This window comes from Oryzias latipes, chromosome 13 (genome assembly GCF_002234675.1).
Source record: "Oryzias latipes chromosome 13, ASM223467v1".
Classification (NCBI taxonomy): Eukaryota; Metazoa; Chordata; class Actinopteri; order Beloniformes; family Adrianichthyidae; genus Oryzias; species Oryzias latipes.
Window position 1 is genome coordinate 12,426,162 of NC_019871.2, and position 16,124 is coordinate 12,442,285.

At 37.0% G+C, this 16,124-nt stretch overlaps 1 protein-coding gene across 6 annotated transcripts in view; it reads left to right on the forward strand.

The window, feature by feature from the left end:
- Positions 1-16,124, forward strand: part of plch1 (phospholipase C eta 1) — a 65,937-nt gene that overhangs the window by 28,041 nt on the left and 21,772 nt on the right. For all 6 annotated transcript variants that reach the window (XM_004075598.4, XM_011482479.3, XM_011482480.3 and 3 more), the window contains 6 exons: positions 2,169-2,315; positions 7,361-7,604; positions 7,975-8,104; positions 12,942-13,112; positions 13,639-13,732; positions 15,511-15,714. In XM_004075598.4, the coding sequence (XP_004075646.1) occupies positions 2,169-2,315; positions 7,361-7,604; positions 7,975-8,104; positions 12,942-13,112; positions 13,639-13,732; positions 15,511-15,714 (990 nt within the window). The remainder of the gene's footprint in view (positions 1-2,168; positions 2,316-7,360; positions 7,605-7,974; positions 8,105-12,941; positions 13,113-13,638; positions 13,733-15,510; positions 15,715-16,124) is intronic.

Genomic DNA, 16,124 nt, shown 5'->3' on the forward strand with positions numbered 1-16,124 from the left:
CATGGATCTAGTCGTCTACAAGTGGATACATCGGAATGGAGCAGAGCAGGGAGCTTGTAAGCCGCAGATTGTAGCACCTACGTCACAGCTACAAACTTCTCCAATTACTTTTTTTGTCTGCTCCTGATTTACCATGATTTGACTAAAGAAAAATTCGGAAATGTAATTTAACGCTTAATTTTCTTTATACATGTCCTCCATCATCAGGAAAATTCTACAAGAACATGCTAAAAACACACAAAAAAAGTTGTAACATATGCTGTGTGACATTGGAGATAGTTTTCAAAGCATGACGCTATTTTGAAGGACCTGTTGCTCACATTCACACAGTCTCACCAAAGATCTCCTCATTCATACCATAAGTTCACTTTGGCTAATAAATATTAATAATATCAGAGCTATATTCATTAAATTATATCAAAGATATAGTACACTGAAACAGTTGGGTAAAAGGCACCAAAGTGCATTTAATAAGGGAGGAGAAACACTGCTGATCATGTGAAAATGTGATGTCGCTTTAGTAGAAGAAATGGGACCATTCAAGTTAGAGTTGGATCTACATGGAGCAACTCAATGGAAGCAAAATCCCTAGTACTGATGTATGTATAATATGTGATCTTAGATTTGTTATGAGTAGGACATATGAGGATTTTGGAACAACATTTTGGATCTGTCTGTGGCAGACACAACTTTAACAGTTTGGTCTTTTCTGTTATTTCTCCTCTTTTTGTGTTTGAACTATTTTCCTGGCCGGCTGTACGGTGGTGCATTGGTTGGCACTCTACAACCTTACATAGAGAAGGCCCTCATTCGAATCCTGGCTGGGAATTTCCTGTGGGGAGTTTGCACATTCTCCTCATGTATGCATCACAATGCATTCTCATGGACACATTCTCCCACAGTTCAAAAACCTGCCTCATAGCTTAAGTTGTGTCTCTAAATTGTTCCTAGGTGTGTGTGAGTATGTGGTTAGTCTTAAAACAATCACATTAAATTAAAATGATTTTTTTTTTTTGGTTTGCATGCAAAAAAAAACAAACACTGTTTTAAAGATGTGTACATTAAATCATATTAACAAGGGCATATTGTTTCAATGGTGATTGCAAATCTACATGTCCAAAAAGTCATATACATGCATTCAAATGCTTTTTAATAGGAATGGAAATGCTGCTTACATTCTGTGGTCATGTCTCTGTGGCATACCGTCACTCAAAGTAAAAAGGCTGAAGTGTTGTCTTTTATTCTTTTGCAGAATTAAGCAGAGAGACAATCAACCCGCGATTTAAAACACTTTACTCAGCCCATCTGCTCTCCTATTGTTTTTCATCTGTAACTGTAGCCTTAATGCAAACATTCATCCACGCAAACAGCCAGAATGCTGAAGTTTACTCCATGCTATGCATGAAAACTGGAGCACATTTTCTGATGAGCTGCCACCAGCTTGTCTTTAATGTGAAAATATGCAACATTTTACAGTAAGCTGGCGTGTGTGTCATGCTGAAGCTGATGCGGAGAGACGTTTGTAAATGTCATAATATGTAAAACATAATGCAGATGCAAAGGCATCATGACACCCAGTGGAAGCTCATTCAGATTCCCCTCCTGCTGTAAAAGCCCCTTTCAAAAAGCAACAGCAACTGCACAGCGGCTAGCGCTTTCATCACATTAGAGTTTACTTTCTGTAAAACCTAAAGATATTTTGCCTTTAAAGTTTTTTGGTTTTAGGTTTTTTATTAAGTCTTTTCAAATAAAGTTTACTTTAACTGTGCTGCTGTACAAACAGCTGAACTCTAAGACACGGTCAAACAAAAGAAAAAAGAAACTTAAGTTATAAGTGATGCAGCAGACCATCTAAACTTACTTCATCTTGATGTGTTTAGGTTTTTTCTTGGGCTGCCTCTAGGCAATCAGTGAAAGTCAAAAGGGAGTCTCAGACATCAGAGGAGTCTCTGTCTTTTAAGCCTTTGAGATTTCACTTCTCTGAGTTGCTCTTAGCAGCAGTTTAGTAGGTAACAGAGAGCACTCCTGTTTGCTCCCACAGGAGCATCTTTGTTGCAGTATTTTGGATGCTGACTCCCATCAGCTGCTGGCTGACTCGCAAGACTTCTGCTCTTCCTGAGAAAAGGAGAATGTTGATCACTTTCTGTCTTGTGTGTTGTTTCCCGCAGTGGAGCGATGCATGACGGTGATGCAGTCCGGGACACAGATGGTCAAGCTGAAGGCTGGATCCAAAGGGCTGGTGAGACTCTTCTACCTGGATGAGCATCGTTCCTGCATCCGCTGGAAGCCTTCACGCAAGAGTGAAAAGGCTAAGAGTGAGTACATGCACACACACTGACACACAAACACACGGCACACACACACACACACACACCCACACACACACACCCACGCACACACACACACACATATATATGGGGCTTCTTTGGTTGGTCAAGTTCATGTCCAACAAAGTTATGTCCCCAAAGTTAGTGAAAGACCTACATATGATCAACGATAAATTCAAATTACGGTAAGAAAAAATAGTTTGGGCAAATTGAAACATCCTTCCTACAGTGACCATGTGGTCCTGCAAGTTTTTTCACTATTGAGATCTAAGAAAAAAACTCAATTTATGTTAAAGAAATAAAACAAAGTACAATTTTTTAAAAGTCATTTAATTTCAAAAAGTAACAAGTGTAAAGGCATATTTTTTTTCTTTATATGTAACTGCTCACCTTTTGCAAAGCAGCTGAACTTCAACCTTTCTTTTCCTCGGAAAAATTCATCTCTTATAATATTAAACTTTTAAAGCCACTAACAAAGAAAAGCAAACCATCTGAGCTCTGGTAGGGTTAGGATTTTAGAGCGCATTCACACTGGACTTTTTGATCCATTCCATGATCCATTTCCTTGGTTAATTGGGCTCAGGTAACCAGTATGAAAGAACATGTGATGCAGGATCAACATGCAAACTCCAGTCTTCCAGAAAAAAGGGGAGTTGATTCACTTGCAAAGAAATCCTGGTGTTGCTTTGCAAGTGAATACATAAAAACCTTCCAATGGACCAAAGAGAAAAAGAGAATTTATTTAGTCAAAAAATAAATAAAAAATAAATAGTAAAACCCCCTGCTTAAAACTAAGGCTGTTGTTATATATTTACATACAACCAAGCATAAAACTGATGGAAATCATGTTGGCCATGCTTACTGTAATAAATGGGGCCACGGAACACATTGCTGCATCGCCTTCATGTATTTTAGTTGCATCCAAGGCTAAATATTGTTGGTGGCATGTATTAACCTAAGGCTAGTTCTATATTATTATATATTATAGATTTAGAAAATTATGTGCTGATAGACACTTTCTAAATCTAAAGTGAGTTTAGAAGGAAAAGTTAAAAATGTCACAACAGGAAACAATAAAGACATTAAGATGCTAGCTATTAAATAACAGTCAGAGGATAGTAAGATCAACCTGATTTTTTCTTTTTTTCCTTCTTTGTTCTGTTTTCTTTCCTGGAAACAACTTTGCTCCCAAACCAACAGCTGCTGTAACTGCTTGACTTTTTATAGACGTTTTTTCCACTTTCTTCTTTCGTTTGTACTCAAGAGAGCAGTGTGAAAGTGAACATAACTAAATAAGGGTATACCATTCTTAAGCAGCCCTTGTTTAACTGAGCTAAGCCCTGTGCTGTGAACAATCCTGGAGAGAAACTTTAATTGTCGAGAACCCCTTTAAATGATTTGTTTACATTATGATCTTTTCTTACTCCGGGGTTCTTCTGTGGCTTCATTTCATTTTCAAACCTTTTTAGTATTATTTAGAGATTTTGTGAACAAAACCAAGAAATCAGAATAATTGACTATAATTGTTAAGTTATAAAATCCCTTTTTTCAGTAACTCCTTGAAAGACTTGTCAATGTTTTCTATACGAATTTCAATGTGGATTGGGATTTCTGAGGATTAATATCAGTAATTTTCTTCTGTGGTCGAAGAATCTCTGAAGAACCAGCACATGTTTGATTTGCTCTGTTCTTGTGTGACAAACGTTATTTCGGTCAACTGTTAACATTGGATAAGCTTCTTAAAACCTTTCCATTGACATTAAAAAACTGACCGGCTTTTTATTTAAAAGTGTGTTCATGTGATTGTGTGCCAGTTTTGGTGTGTGTTACAGGATCAAAACAAAGCTGCCATATTGTTACTTTCATTTACGCAAAGATTATGCAACAGGATGTGAGCACAGCAGGGTAAAGAGAAAATAGACGATGATTATTTTGAAAAGGATTATGTTAAATTATTTCTCCTAACCGGTAAGGAAAAGCAATATTTAAATAAAAATGTCATTTCTATAATCCATCATTTCAGCTTAATGAAATGTAGAAAAACAAAAGATTTATTGTTTATTCTGACAGAAAAATGTGGTAATTTTTTAAGCTTCTTGTGTTTAAAATGAATGAGCATGTTTCATACCAAATGCGCTTACATTTCAGTATTGGTTCTGTGAAAATAACATAAGATTATTGACCTCTATTTAAAGTAACAGGAGATATTTAATTTTTTTATTTTTTTTTATAATTTTCTTTAAAATCATATGACTATTAAATAGTTACCCGGTACATACATTTTGTCATTAAAAAACAGTCAAGAAATTTGACACTTTGACCAAAATCCTTACAAAACTTAAAACAAGTTCACTATTTTACCTAAAAAACACTCCAGTGAAAACTCAATAGGTGTACAAAACGTTCTGACAGCTGTATGCATATATTCACTAGGTTTATCCTTACTAAGGTTGTAAAACCTCAGATTTGGCAGTAATTTCCTAAAAACAGAGAATCTTGGATAATTGAGATCACACACCAATCTCATTAGAGCATGAAAGCCTTCATCGCCTGCAGGAGTTTCACAACATCTGCATCTTGAACGAAAGCAGAGAAAGCCTTGTCGTTGTACTTTCATGTTTCGCTTTCATCCTTTTTAAAACTCCACAGTCATTGTGTCTGTGTCATTTCTCGTGGAAATTCTGCTGTCAGATCCTCCAATTACAAAGTGAAGGGTAAAAAAATGAAAATAAATACAGAATCGAATCTAATCAACGATTTCCAGGTTCAAGCATCACATTAAACAACAAAATTTTGCATGCAAATTTAAACTAATTACTTTACATCTACATCAAAACATAGAACCCTTTATGACTGAGCTGCTAGAAGCTTGATTGCAGCTTCAGAACCTATCTGTAAGCTCCAGATCTTTGTCATTTCACAGATTAAATAAATAATTTTGCTGTAGGACCATAAACACAAGGAACCACATTGTATATAGAAAGAATTCAAATCTCAAGTAGTGTATCTTAAGAGGTCCGTTCTCCATAATTACTTGCATACAATGTTTTTTTCCAACACAGCAGGAGTTATTTTTTAATTTTTTGCAAAAATCTGATTTGCCTCTATATTACTCTCCTAGTTTTTTTTTTTCCAATAGTCTGACATCAAAAGTGCCAAAAGCCCTTCATGATTTCCAGTAAGAGACTGATGTTTAAGACAACAATGTTGAATTGAAGCATGTTTGGAATTATATTAAATTATGTATAGAATATCACCGTTATTTTGTGCATGCAGAGTTTAAAGCAAACTGAAGATGATGATGTAAACTCCGATAAGCAACCACTGGGAATTGGTAAAAAAAAACAAAAACAACAACTATTTTCTGCACTGTAACCTTTTTTCCTGTTTGGCAAGTATGTCCCTTTATTTTTTTGAAAAATTCCACCATAATACCTCCTTCTCCAGTGATGACACCAGCAGCAGAACATTTTGTTCTGTTCACATCCCACCCATGACATGTTGATAGGTGTCAGAGGAGGGGATCACGCTCAACCCCAAATGCAGCTGTCAGAGTCAGCCGGGTCGCAGCAACAGGCCAATTTAATCAACAACCTGAAAAACCCACCACACAGATCAGGAAACACACACCGACAAACTTGACCGGCAAGGCAGGTAACGGGATGACACGCGGATCAGGCAACTGACAACAGAAGGGAACCAAACAGGGATGATTAGGGAGCAGCTGTGGGGTTGGATCTGAAACCAGGTGTGAGCAATAAACAGGTTAATTACCTCTGACAGGAAGAGCTCAAAACAGTGCTATGGGGAAAAAACAAACAACTTTATTATACTAAAAATCATTAACATACTTTTCTGAACCAATAGCTTTACATATGAAGCCCCTAAAGGGACATGGAGGTAAAAAAAAAAAGAAAAAAGAAAGAAACTCCTGCAGCGCACCCGTTGATCAAAGCTGGTGCATTCCCTGCGCTGAAACAAACTGCATAAATATAGAACACGTTTTAAGTGACGTTCAGAGGTAACGATGATGCCGTCCAAAGTCCAAAATGAAAGGAAAACTCAACAAGCCCATGTAATGTTATTTTCAGGTAGCTGACAATGAAAGGTCTCCTGTGATCAACTAACCACTCGCACGTTCAAGGAACCATACTAACATTTTTTTTCATTTTAGCAGATATTGTCATGATAGGTAAACATGCAGGTTAAAAATGAGAATCTCGTGGTGACACTGAAATAACTGAATATTTAATATTTAAATGTGGAAAGTACTCAGAAGAACAGAATGTATCCAATAGGGAAACTGAAGATAAACAGAAATATATACAACTTGTTTTAAGTTATAAAGATTCTTATGTTTTCTTAATTCCTTTCTAAGGAAAAAAGGATTTAGGTGGTTCTCAGGAAGCTTAGAGAAAACAGGATACTAAGAAAAAGAGGAAAAATTAAAAATATAAAAAAATGAATCCAGTCCAGACTGGATGGAGGCAGTAATTCACCACAAACTGAAGCTTGTGTTAAAATTAACCCATTGGTCATTATGACCTAACTTTGGAGTGAGTCAGAACGGGTGGAAATATTAGTTTTAGCTCCTCAAAACATGATTTCATGTGTTTACCAAAAATATTAACTTTTTGTAATACATTTTAATTTTCCTGCCCTCTCTGTTGTTCATGTTTCTGTAAAAGCATGAACAACAGACACATATTTTTGATTGTAGTAAGAATTACAAAACAGCAAATTCAGAAGTCCCTATTATCCCAGTTTCTATAAAAATCTGAGGTTTTTAAAGGATCAACCATTGGAAACCTTTACGTTTTAGTGTTTTATCAAATTGTTAAGATGCATTTTAATTAATTGGACAACATTGACAGAAAATTTGGGGTCTTGTTTTTTAAATGTTACTACTTTATAGCTCGTATTATATTTTTTTAGAGAAAAAACATATATTTTTGTCTAAAAAGACTATCATTGATAATATTTCGTTTCATTAATCGTTATTTTTTGCTCTGTCTGTTTTTTTACTGCTTTAGTCACCATAGATTCTCTGTACAAAGTGACAGAGGGTGGCCAATCAGATATCTTCCATCGGCATGCAGATGGCAGCTTCGACCCAGCCTGCTGCTTCACAGTGTACCATGGAAACCACATGGAGTCCCTCGACCTGGTGACATCAAATGCTGAAGAAGCCAGGACCTGGATAACTGGCCTCCGCTACCTGATGGCAGGGATCAGCGATGAGGACTCGCTGGCCAAGCGGCAGCGCACACATGACCAATATCCTTTCAACAGGACACAGAAATCCTCCTCATCGGGTTTCCTGTTTCTAGTTGTTAAAAGTAATTTGTCCCGATGCAATTATGTCACTAGAGCCCATTAAAACATTCACAACACATCAGTCCATATCGTGAACTAAAAGCTTTTTTTTTCACTTAACCACAAGCAGATTACAGGCTGTCAGTTGTCATTGTTGGGTTTGTTTTGATTTATCTTTTGTTTGAGATTTCTCTTCAGTCTGAATGTTTTCTGGAGCTAAAGAGCACTTATCTTACTGCACAAAAGCCAAAACAGATGATATTTTGCAGATTTTACACAAATATAATCACCCGTCACACCTCATTGGCCTTCCTTAACGAGTGTGCTTGACATGGATGAAGCAAACCTTCGAGGAGGCTGACAAAAATGGAGACGGCCTGCTGAACATCGATGAAATCTACCAACTTCTGCACAAACTGAATGTCAATCTGCCGCGCAGGAAGGTCAAGCAAATGTTTCAGGTGAGGATTAACGGACATCTCCATTCATCTGTGTCCACATCAGAAGCTATTGTTTGGGATTAAAAAACTGGAAAGGCACAATAAAAAATATAGAGACAGATATTATCAGTGTTAGATTTGAATTTGATCATGTAAGTTTATATTGAAATATTATTATTCTAAAAACCGTTTCCTCACAGCAGAGCTAAATATTAAATTTCTTTTAGTAGTCACTTATATCAGTATTCATTGTCTTTGGGGTCATGGGTCGTATGTTTTAACGGAGGAGAGTGGGAGAGGTGAAGGGTGGGTTGGGTTTTTATTTTTAATTTTGTGTATTTTTTTGTTTTTTTTTGTTCTAAATGTTAAAGCGCTTCAAGTTGCGCAGTGTATGAGAAGCACTTTTTTTAATGAATAAGCTTGATTTGATTTGATTTGATTTGATTTGATTTGATGTGTTTGCCACACAGCCTCTAGAAGCAGCTGTGTGTTTCAGTGCACCTGCAGGGTTGATATAGAGGCTGAGCCAAAGTAGCTTTTAAGCTGTTGAAAATCCATTTCTGATAACAGAACTCAGTTGAAGTTAATGTTTACGTGGAGGAAATAACTTGTGTAAAAACATAAATAATAACCTGGATCAAAATGAGTTAATTGATAAAAGATGAGCGTGTTCATTGTTTACAGTGATGCTTGTTAGCCTTGTCTGAATTGATCCAGCTGCTTTCGATGAGAAAAGGGTTCTTGCAGACTAAGAAATATCTGATGATGGCAGTAACTGATATTCAGCAGCTGGGCTAAGAAGGTGAAAACAGACTTTGCAGAACCAGGGCTTGTAAATTGTAATATTGAAGCCACAGGAAATGAGGAAAACAAAGATGCACACAAATCTGTTTGTCTGCAAGTGGATGCATCGGAATGGAGCAGAGCAGGAAGCTTGTAGGCTGCCATTGTGGGTTCTACATCACACTGACAGGCTTTCTACAACTGCATTTTTTGTCTGCTTCTGATTCACACTGATTTGAGTAAAGAAATACTGGAAAATGCTAATTTAATCTTAATTTCCTTAATGCGTGTTTTCCGTCCTGAGAGAAATGCCACAAGAACATGTTAAAAGTACCACAAACATAACTTTTCATTAAAGTCCCCCCCCCAGAAATCATAGTTATTGCTAAATGTTGGTCGTTGGAATTTTTTTCTCCAGAATTTGTTCTGAAATGGCTGTGTTCATGGACAATAATCTCCCAAAACATTTCTCGTCTAAAAGTTTAAAAAAAAAAAACGAACAATAAAATTAACCGTCTCCCCTCCCAACGATTTAAATTCTGTTAGATGCTATTCTAAACCACTTTTTAACAGTTCTTTAGCTGCTAAAAAAACTGTAGAGCTGAAATAAAAACTATTGCTCAATCTCAGAAGCCGGGAAAATCCATTTTCAAGGCTGTTAAGTTTCTAAATGAGCCTTTTGAGAGCCTACTGACCACAATAAATTCTATCTTTAACCTAGAGGGATCCCAAAGTATTTCCTTTGTATTATAGATAAGAAATGTCCTTAGAGGATTACCCTAAAAGCCTCTGCTTCTCCACCCTCATTAGTGCAGCTTTTACAAGAAAATTCAGTTTTTATGCCTCCATAAAAGTGTAATGTAGCACTACAGAACAACAAAAATGTTTGTGGATGAGACAAATATTTCTTTCACTTTATCTTCTTCCATTCAAGCTGTGACAAACAGTACTTTTGCCACTTGAACAGCTTGTGTTGCTTAAAATACCCTGAATTGGTTTATTGTCTTTCCATGCATTCCAGGTCCATCCTGGCGATTTATCCGGCCGCTAGTCTTAAGATTTCATCTTTGATTGAGTCCCCAGCTCCAACTGGGAACTCGTTATGAGAGTGGAACAGAAGAATTCGAAGTATAATTAGATGGCTATTGGTGTGAGTCAAATGGGCTCCATAAGATCCAGGTAATTTCAGATAAGATCCCCGCGAGCAGATGGAGCAAAGTGGCAGAACAGAGTGAGCAGGATGGAAAGAGCAGGGAGTTCAGTGGTTGCATATATTATCTGTGAATGTCTTGTTGGGTAACAAACGGTGCATTTTGTCTGCTCGTTTGTGCAAATGTTACTGTGCAAAGTGAGATTAATGTTCCATAAAGGAAAATGCACCAGCCATATACCTGACATTTGTGACCATTTGGAAATGTGGCAAAGATCTTTGCCTTTATCCATTTTTTTATGATTCGATTTAGGTTCAAAACACAGAGTTATAATAAACACAAGCAAGACAAAACACACAAAAAATAGCAAGTAATATTTGACATTGTTCCAAAACACACTAAAAAAAAAAAAGAATTGTTTACATTTTGGACAAAACCCGCTTGTACGTGTTGAATAGTTTTTCATTTCTGTGATAATGTTTTTGCTTCTGTTGTGCTCTTTTAAAGGTTGAAGTAATTTGACTAAAAAAACAAAGTGTTTTCTAAAGTTGTAGAAGAATTGAAATACATTTTAACTTTGCTGTCATTGCAGATGTTAAATGTGAAGCAGCTAAACTGTCAGCATCAGAACACAGATGCAGAGCATTAAGTGGAAAATGCATAATGATGATGTGTTTGGGTATAAAGGCAAGGTAGTGGAATTCCAATAAGGCTCTGAACATTTTTTTCTTGTTTTTTTTCCTTTGGGAGGGCAATGACAGAGTTGATCATGAGTGGTATTTTATTTTATTTTTTCGTAAGAACCACTGTGATTTTGTTCAAGCTTGATATGTGGTGAACCAATACGTGTAGACCCTACACCCTGTGCTGCCAAATATAAGTTACATGTTTGATCTTCCCACTTTTTGAATGAGGCTGGGATCCAATGGAGGTTTGGGTTGATGAAGCAGTTACAAATTGTTTGCTTGTAAACCTCCTTGGTGTAGATACAGATCTAAGCTTCCCCTCTTCTTCAGGCAGCATTTCAGACAACTTGTAGGAGACAAACCACACTTTTTTGATCCTGAATAGGATAGATTCACAGCTTTTTTCCTGGAGTCGGATAGTATTGAAGTTTCTATTAATGCGTCTTGGTTTGTTATAGAGGTTGAGAAGCAAACATTCAGAGGTCAGGCCAGTTCTGCTGTGCTGTCTGTCTCATCTGGCCTCACTTTTGGTTGTCTGCACTAGAGGTTTCACACTTGTAATGGCTACTATGTACTTGAGAACAGGAAACAGCAGGAGGCGATCAGACTGCTAGGGTAGAGGGTTTTTTTCATGTCTTGTAAATATTGCTTTGGCTATCATGTTCCTGTGTTGTTTTCTACGACATAGTTTCTGCAGAGCAGCAGTAATGCATTTGAAATTTGCCTCGGGGTTGTGGGCGTGACTGTTGCCGTGGAGTAAGCCTGCCCCCTTCCTGTCATCCATCTGTTTACACTCTCTCTCCCACTAGCTTACAGCCCCTCACACTCCCAACCTAACATTTCTGGTGCAACAAAAATATTGGAATGATCCAGCTGTACAGTTTTGACCCAGATGCCAGCTCAGAAGAAGAAAAAAGAAGAAAAAAACGAAGACTTATCATCTATTTGTCTGCAAGTGGGTGCATGAAAATGAAGCAGAACGGGGAGCTTGTGGCTTGCAGTATCTTCTATGTCACACTTACAAACTTTTTCAAACTGCATTTTTTCGTCTGCTCCTGATTCATAAAGATTTGAGTAAAGAAATGCAAATTTAAGATTAATTTTCCTTGTATATGTCCTCCACCATGAGAACTTTCCACAAAAACGTGTTAAAAACACACAAAAAAACTACTTTAACTTGATTGGGTTTTTGAAACTTAAATTGGATCTCCCAACACTAGAATGGTGAAAAGTGATTTTCAAAAATTACTCCAGCACTAGGATACCTATTGTTTAAGCATATATTGTATTGAATGTGTAGCAGAAAAGATGAATGCATTCTGCTTTCCTTTTGCCTTTGGTGAATGCTCTCTTTCCAGATTAGTTGCTTTTTTTTCTTCCAGTTCCAATTCTTTATGACTTTTTCATAATTCTTATAACAGAAATTTTGTGTTTAACATGATAGACAAATAAAAAACCCACTTGCTTATGAAAAAAAACCTGTGCCTAATTATGGACAAATTTAAGCACTAATAACATCAAAACAGCTGATTTTATTAGCGGACTGTTCTTTCTTTTTTGTTTTTAAAGCAAATGCAATAAACATTTAAAACGTTTTTGTGACCAGGCTTTACAGTTTTGTTGAAAATTTGGAGTCTTTAACAAGGAGGTGGTTTTGAAAATTATTCATCTTTGAAACCAGCCTGTTCATAAAAAACAAAAAAAAAACAAAAAAAAACCTGCAGCATTTGATGAATTTGGGTTCACTTTAAATTCTTGAATGGTTTGTTGGAGCTTGGTTAGTACCAACCCGTGTAATGTAATTGTGAATGGCTGTAGCTCACAGGGTTGAACTGCTTATCTGCCTGTTAGTCAGGGGTTCAAAACCCAGAATAAACAGCTTTTGCGTCCAAAGGCAAGAATCCCACGGCATTCCAAATGAATACTTTCAGGAAAGGAATTTGCTGCTATTTGTAGTAAAATTACTCTTTTTTGCACATGCCGAAGCTGCTGGAGCTCCATACCTGTCTTTTTAACCAATAAATGTGGCGCCAGCAAGTTAAAACTGTACCTGAGTGTCTTCTTTTGTCATTTATGCTGGGAATAATAATGTCTATGAAACTCTCCTATCAAGTCGTTTATTAGTATTCTAGAGTTTTACCATGTTCTCATAAGTTGTCCAACATTTCAGTTAAAACTAACATGACTGATGAATTTAAAGAGCAAAAATGACGACCGGCCTCTCCTCTTTTCTCCTAGGAGGCAGACACAGACGATCAACAGGGCACGCTCACGTACGACGAGTTTTCAGTTTTTTACAAGATGATGTCCATGAGGCGGGACCTGTTCCTGCTGCTGATGGCGTACAGCGAGAGGAAGGACCACCTGACAGCAGAAGAGCTGACTCACTTCCTGCGAAACGAACAGAAGGTGGGCAATATCTCTGGAGACAGTCAGTCAAATTTACAGCTTGTTGAGAATGTTATACCTGAAGGATTCTGAGGATGTAAAAGCAACGTCTCTCCGATCAAGCTCTCTAATTTTAAAGACTATCATTTTACCAGCATTTTTTTGTCTTAGCACAGGAATCATTTCCACTGAGAGAATTTATCACACCTAAAATTGGTTTATGTCCTAGGAAGTCTTGACTTGATCTGTAAAGTTTCTTGTTTTTTTCCTAAAGGTTTTCCCTCTTTCTGACACACTATTCCACTGTTACACTGTGTTGGTGTGATTTTTCATCATACTACATTTTCTCTCTCTAACACGCTCAAGATTAATCCCGTCTTTTGACTGAGTAGCTTTTCGACGTGACATTCTCCCAGCATCACCAGATTCCTACTGAAAATAGGGGACCCCCTTACATTAGTTTTGTAAATCTGAAGCTTTGTTTATCTGCTGTGTGCTGGAAACTGGATTTATCGTGACTGGTCTTTCTTTCCCTCTTCCTCTACAGATGCCCAACGTGACTTCAGAATATGCAGCAGAAATCATTGACAAGTTTGAGGTGTCTGATGAAAATAAACAGAGAGGTGTTATGGGGATTGAAGGTAAGTCATGGTTGAAAATCCTATTTTGACCTACAATGTGTTTAATAATTAGTTAAAAGATTAGAAAAATGTAAGAAATGGAAAAGGTGAATCTTTTCGATAACTTCAAAAACGTTTTAAGACACTAGTAAACATTGACATTTCCTCTTCTAGAAGTAGAAGAAGGAGATCAGGACATCAGTACAGAATGAATAATATAGTCAATAAAAAGGATGGTAGGGACTGGAAAATTAATGAGTTTGAGAAGAAAAGAGAAGGTATGGAAGTAGCATAAATGGGAAAAGACCCAAGCAGGCAGAAGATCAAACTTGTGTCAGAAATGAAAACGTTAATGCTGTGATTTTCATAGTTATAGTCATGTTTTTTGCACAGTTTGGCCGGGCATATTTGGCATGTTCAAGAACCTGTTGAACATGGGTTTTTGGATGCACTTTTAGCATATGGTGTTCACATTGGCCTGTTGCTACCTAAAGTAGCGCATGTTCTGGCTTCATGTGATATATGGAAGCAAATCTTGTGAATCTCGCTTCAGGCTTTTTCTTTCACAAGTCTATTCGGATACATAAAAGACTTGATGTTATATAATTCTGTCCGGGCACAAACCGGAATGATAGATTTCTCCTCCATGATCTCATTTCAACGGTTTGTACTTCTGTTTTTTGAAAAAGGGCACTATACATCACTACCAAATCCGGGTTCCTGATTGGTCACAGTTCAACTGGTTTAACTTTTGACGTATGCTAAATGGTAGCACATGTTGTGCGTAGAGCCTGAAAAAGGACTTAAAAGCTTGCACAGCGATGCTTGAACTCAAGAGTTTTGAAGGTTTCTACCTGAAACGCACATATATGTGCATTTACATGTACCTTTTCCTTGAAAGTAGATGCTCAGACGCACATTTCCAAGCCATGAGTTAACGTAGCATCATACTCGGGTGCGACAAAACACATTAAAAACCATAAATTTAAGTAGAAGAAGACCAAGAAGTCAAACAGCAATGGATGATTATCATATGATACTAATCTTATCATCTCAGGCACAACAGTAGTCAATAGATTCGGCTGAGCAGATTACCATGGCCGATGCCCTCCTTGCAGTCTGAAGACTATGTTTATGACAAAAACGTGTATATGTCCACTCAAATATACTTGATTGTTATTTTTGCAAATGTAATGTAAAATTTGAGATGTTTTATTTTTATTTTTTATTTTAATTTAGTTATTTTATTCAGAAAATAAATTTTGGAATACAGCTATTTTGAATATTATCTTAAAATACAAGAGTAAGTAAATCGTACACTATTTCCTCCAGAAAATACTCTGCACTCAATATCTAAAGCAAACGTGCATGTTTAAAGGAAAAACCGAGTCCACTGAAAGCAGATGAGTGTCATAAAGGGGGTGTAATGTCAGTCCATCTATCTATATAAATCCTGATGGTTTAAGTACAAAACCTGACCTGCTGTTGGGGTTAGATAAGAAGTCAGGAGACCACTGTAATCATGATTTATCCTCTTTTCAATTCATATCCTTCTGCAATCTCTTTGATGATACAAAGATCTGCAAAGTCATAGGATCAGGAAAGCTGTTGGAATCCATCATGTGAGAATGTAAACTGTCTCTAAAAGCGTCTCAGCGGTGGTTCTGATAGTTGTTGAGTGTTTATATTTTGTCAGTCATATTGGTAGACAGACAATTGTCAATTTTGAATTAATAAAATCCAATCTGACATCGGGAATACAATGTGATTCTTCCTTTGTATTTTTTTTACCTTTACAGGATTTACCAGTTTCATGCGCAGCCCAAGCTGTGACATTTTCAACCCTTTGCACCATGAAGTCAATCAAGACATGGACCAGCCTTTATGTAACTACTTCATCGCCTCCTCCCATAACACCTACTTGACTGGAGACCAGCTCCTCTCCCACTCCAAAACAGACATGTATGCCTGGGTGCTGCAGTCTGGCTGCCGCTGCGTGGAAGGTACAGAAATATTTGCCATGTTGGAAATAGAAGGATATGTTCAGTTACGCATATTATATTGGAGGTATTAAAGAGTGTTGACACCAGATTAGCTCCTGCAAACTCAGGGTGTGGTTTCTGTGCTTAATGTCATGGCTCAGTGGGACAGTCGACAGAACAACAGATTTCTCATTGGTTGTGTTTTTTCCTCTTATTATGGTTGAAATTTCAGTTTTATAACAGATCAAGGTATGATTTTTTTCTTTTAATCACTAGTTTATGGTGTCTTTCCCATTAGTTTTTTTTGTGTGATTATTTTGACACACTAGATTAGTTTTTTTTTTTTAATGCTCGCAGAGACTACAAAGGAAATGCTCTCATTCCAGATGAAACTGGTGTAGTCTGACATTAATCTCAACATTTGTGTTTTG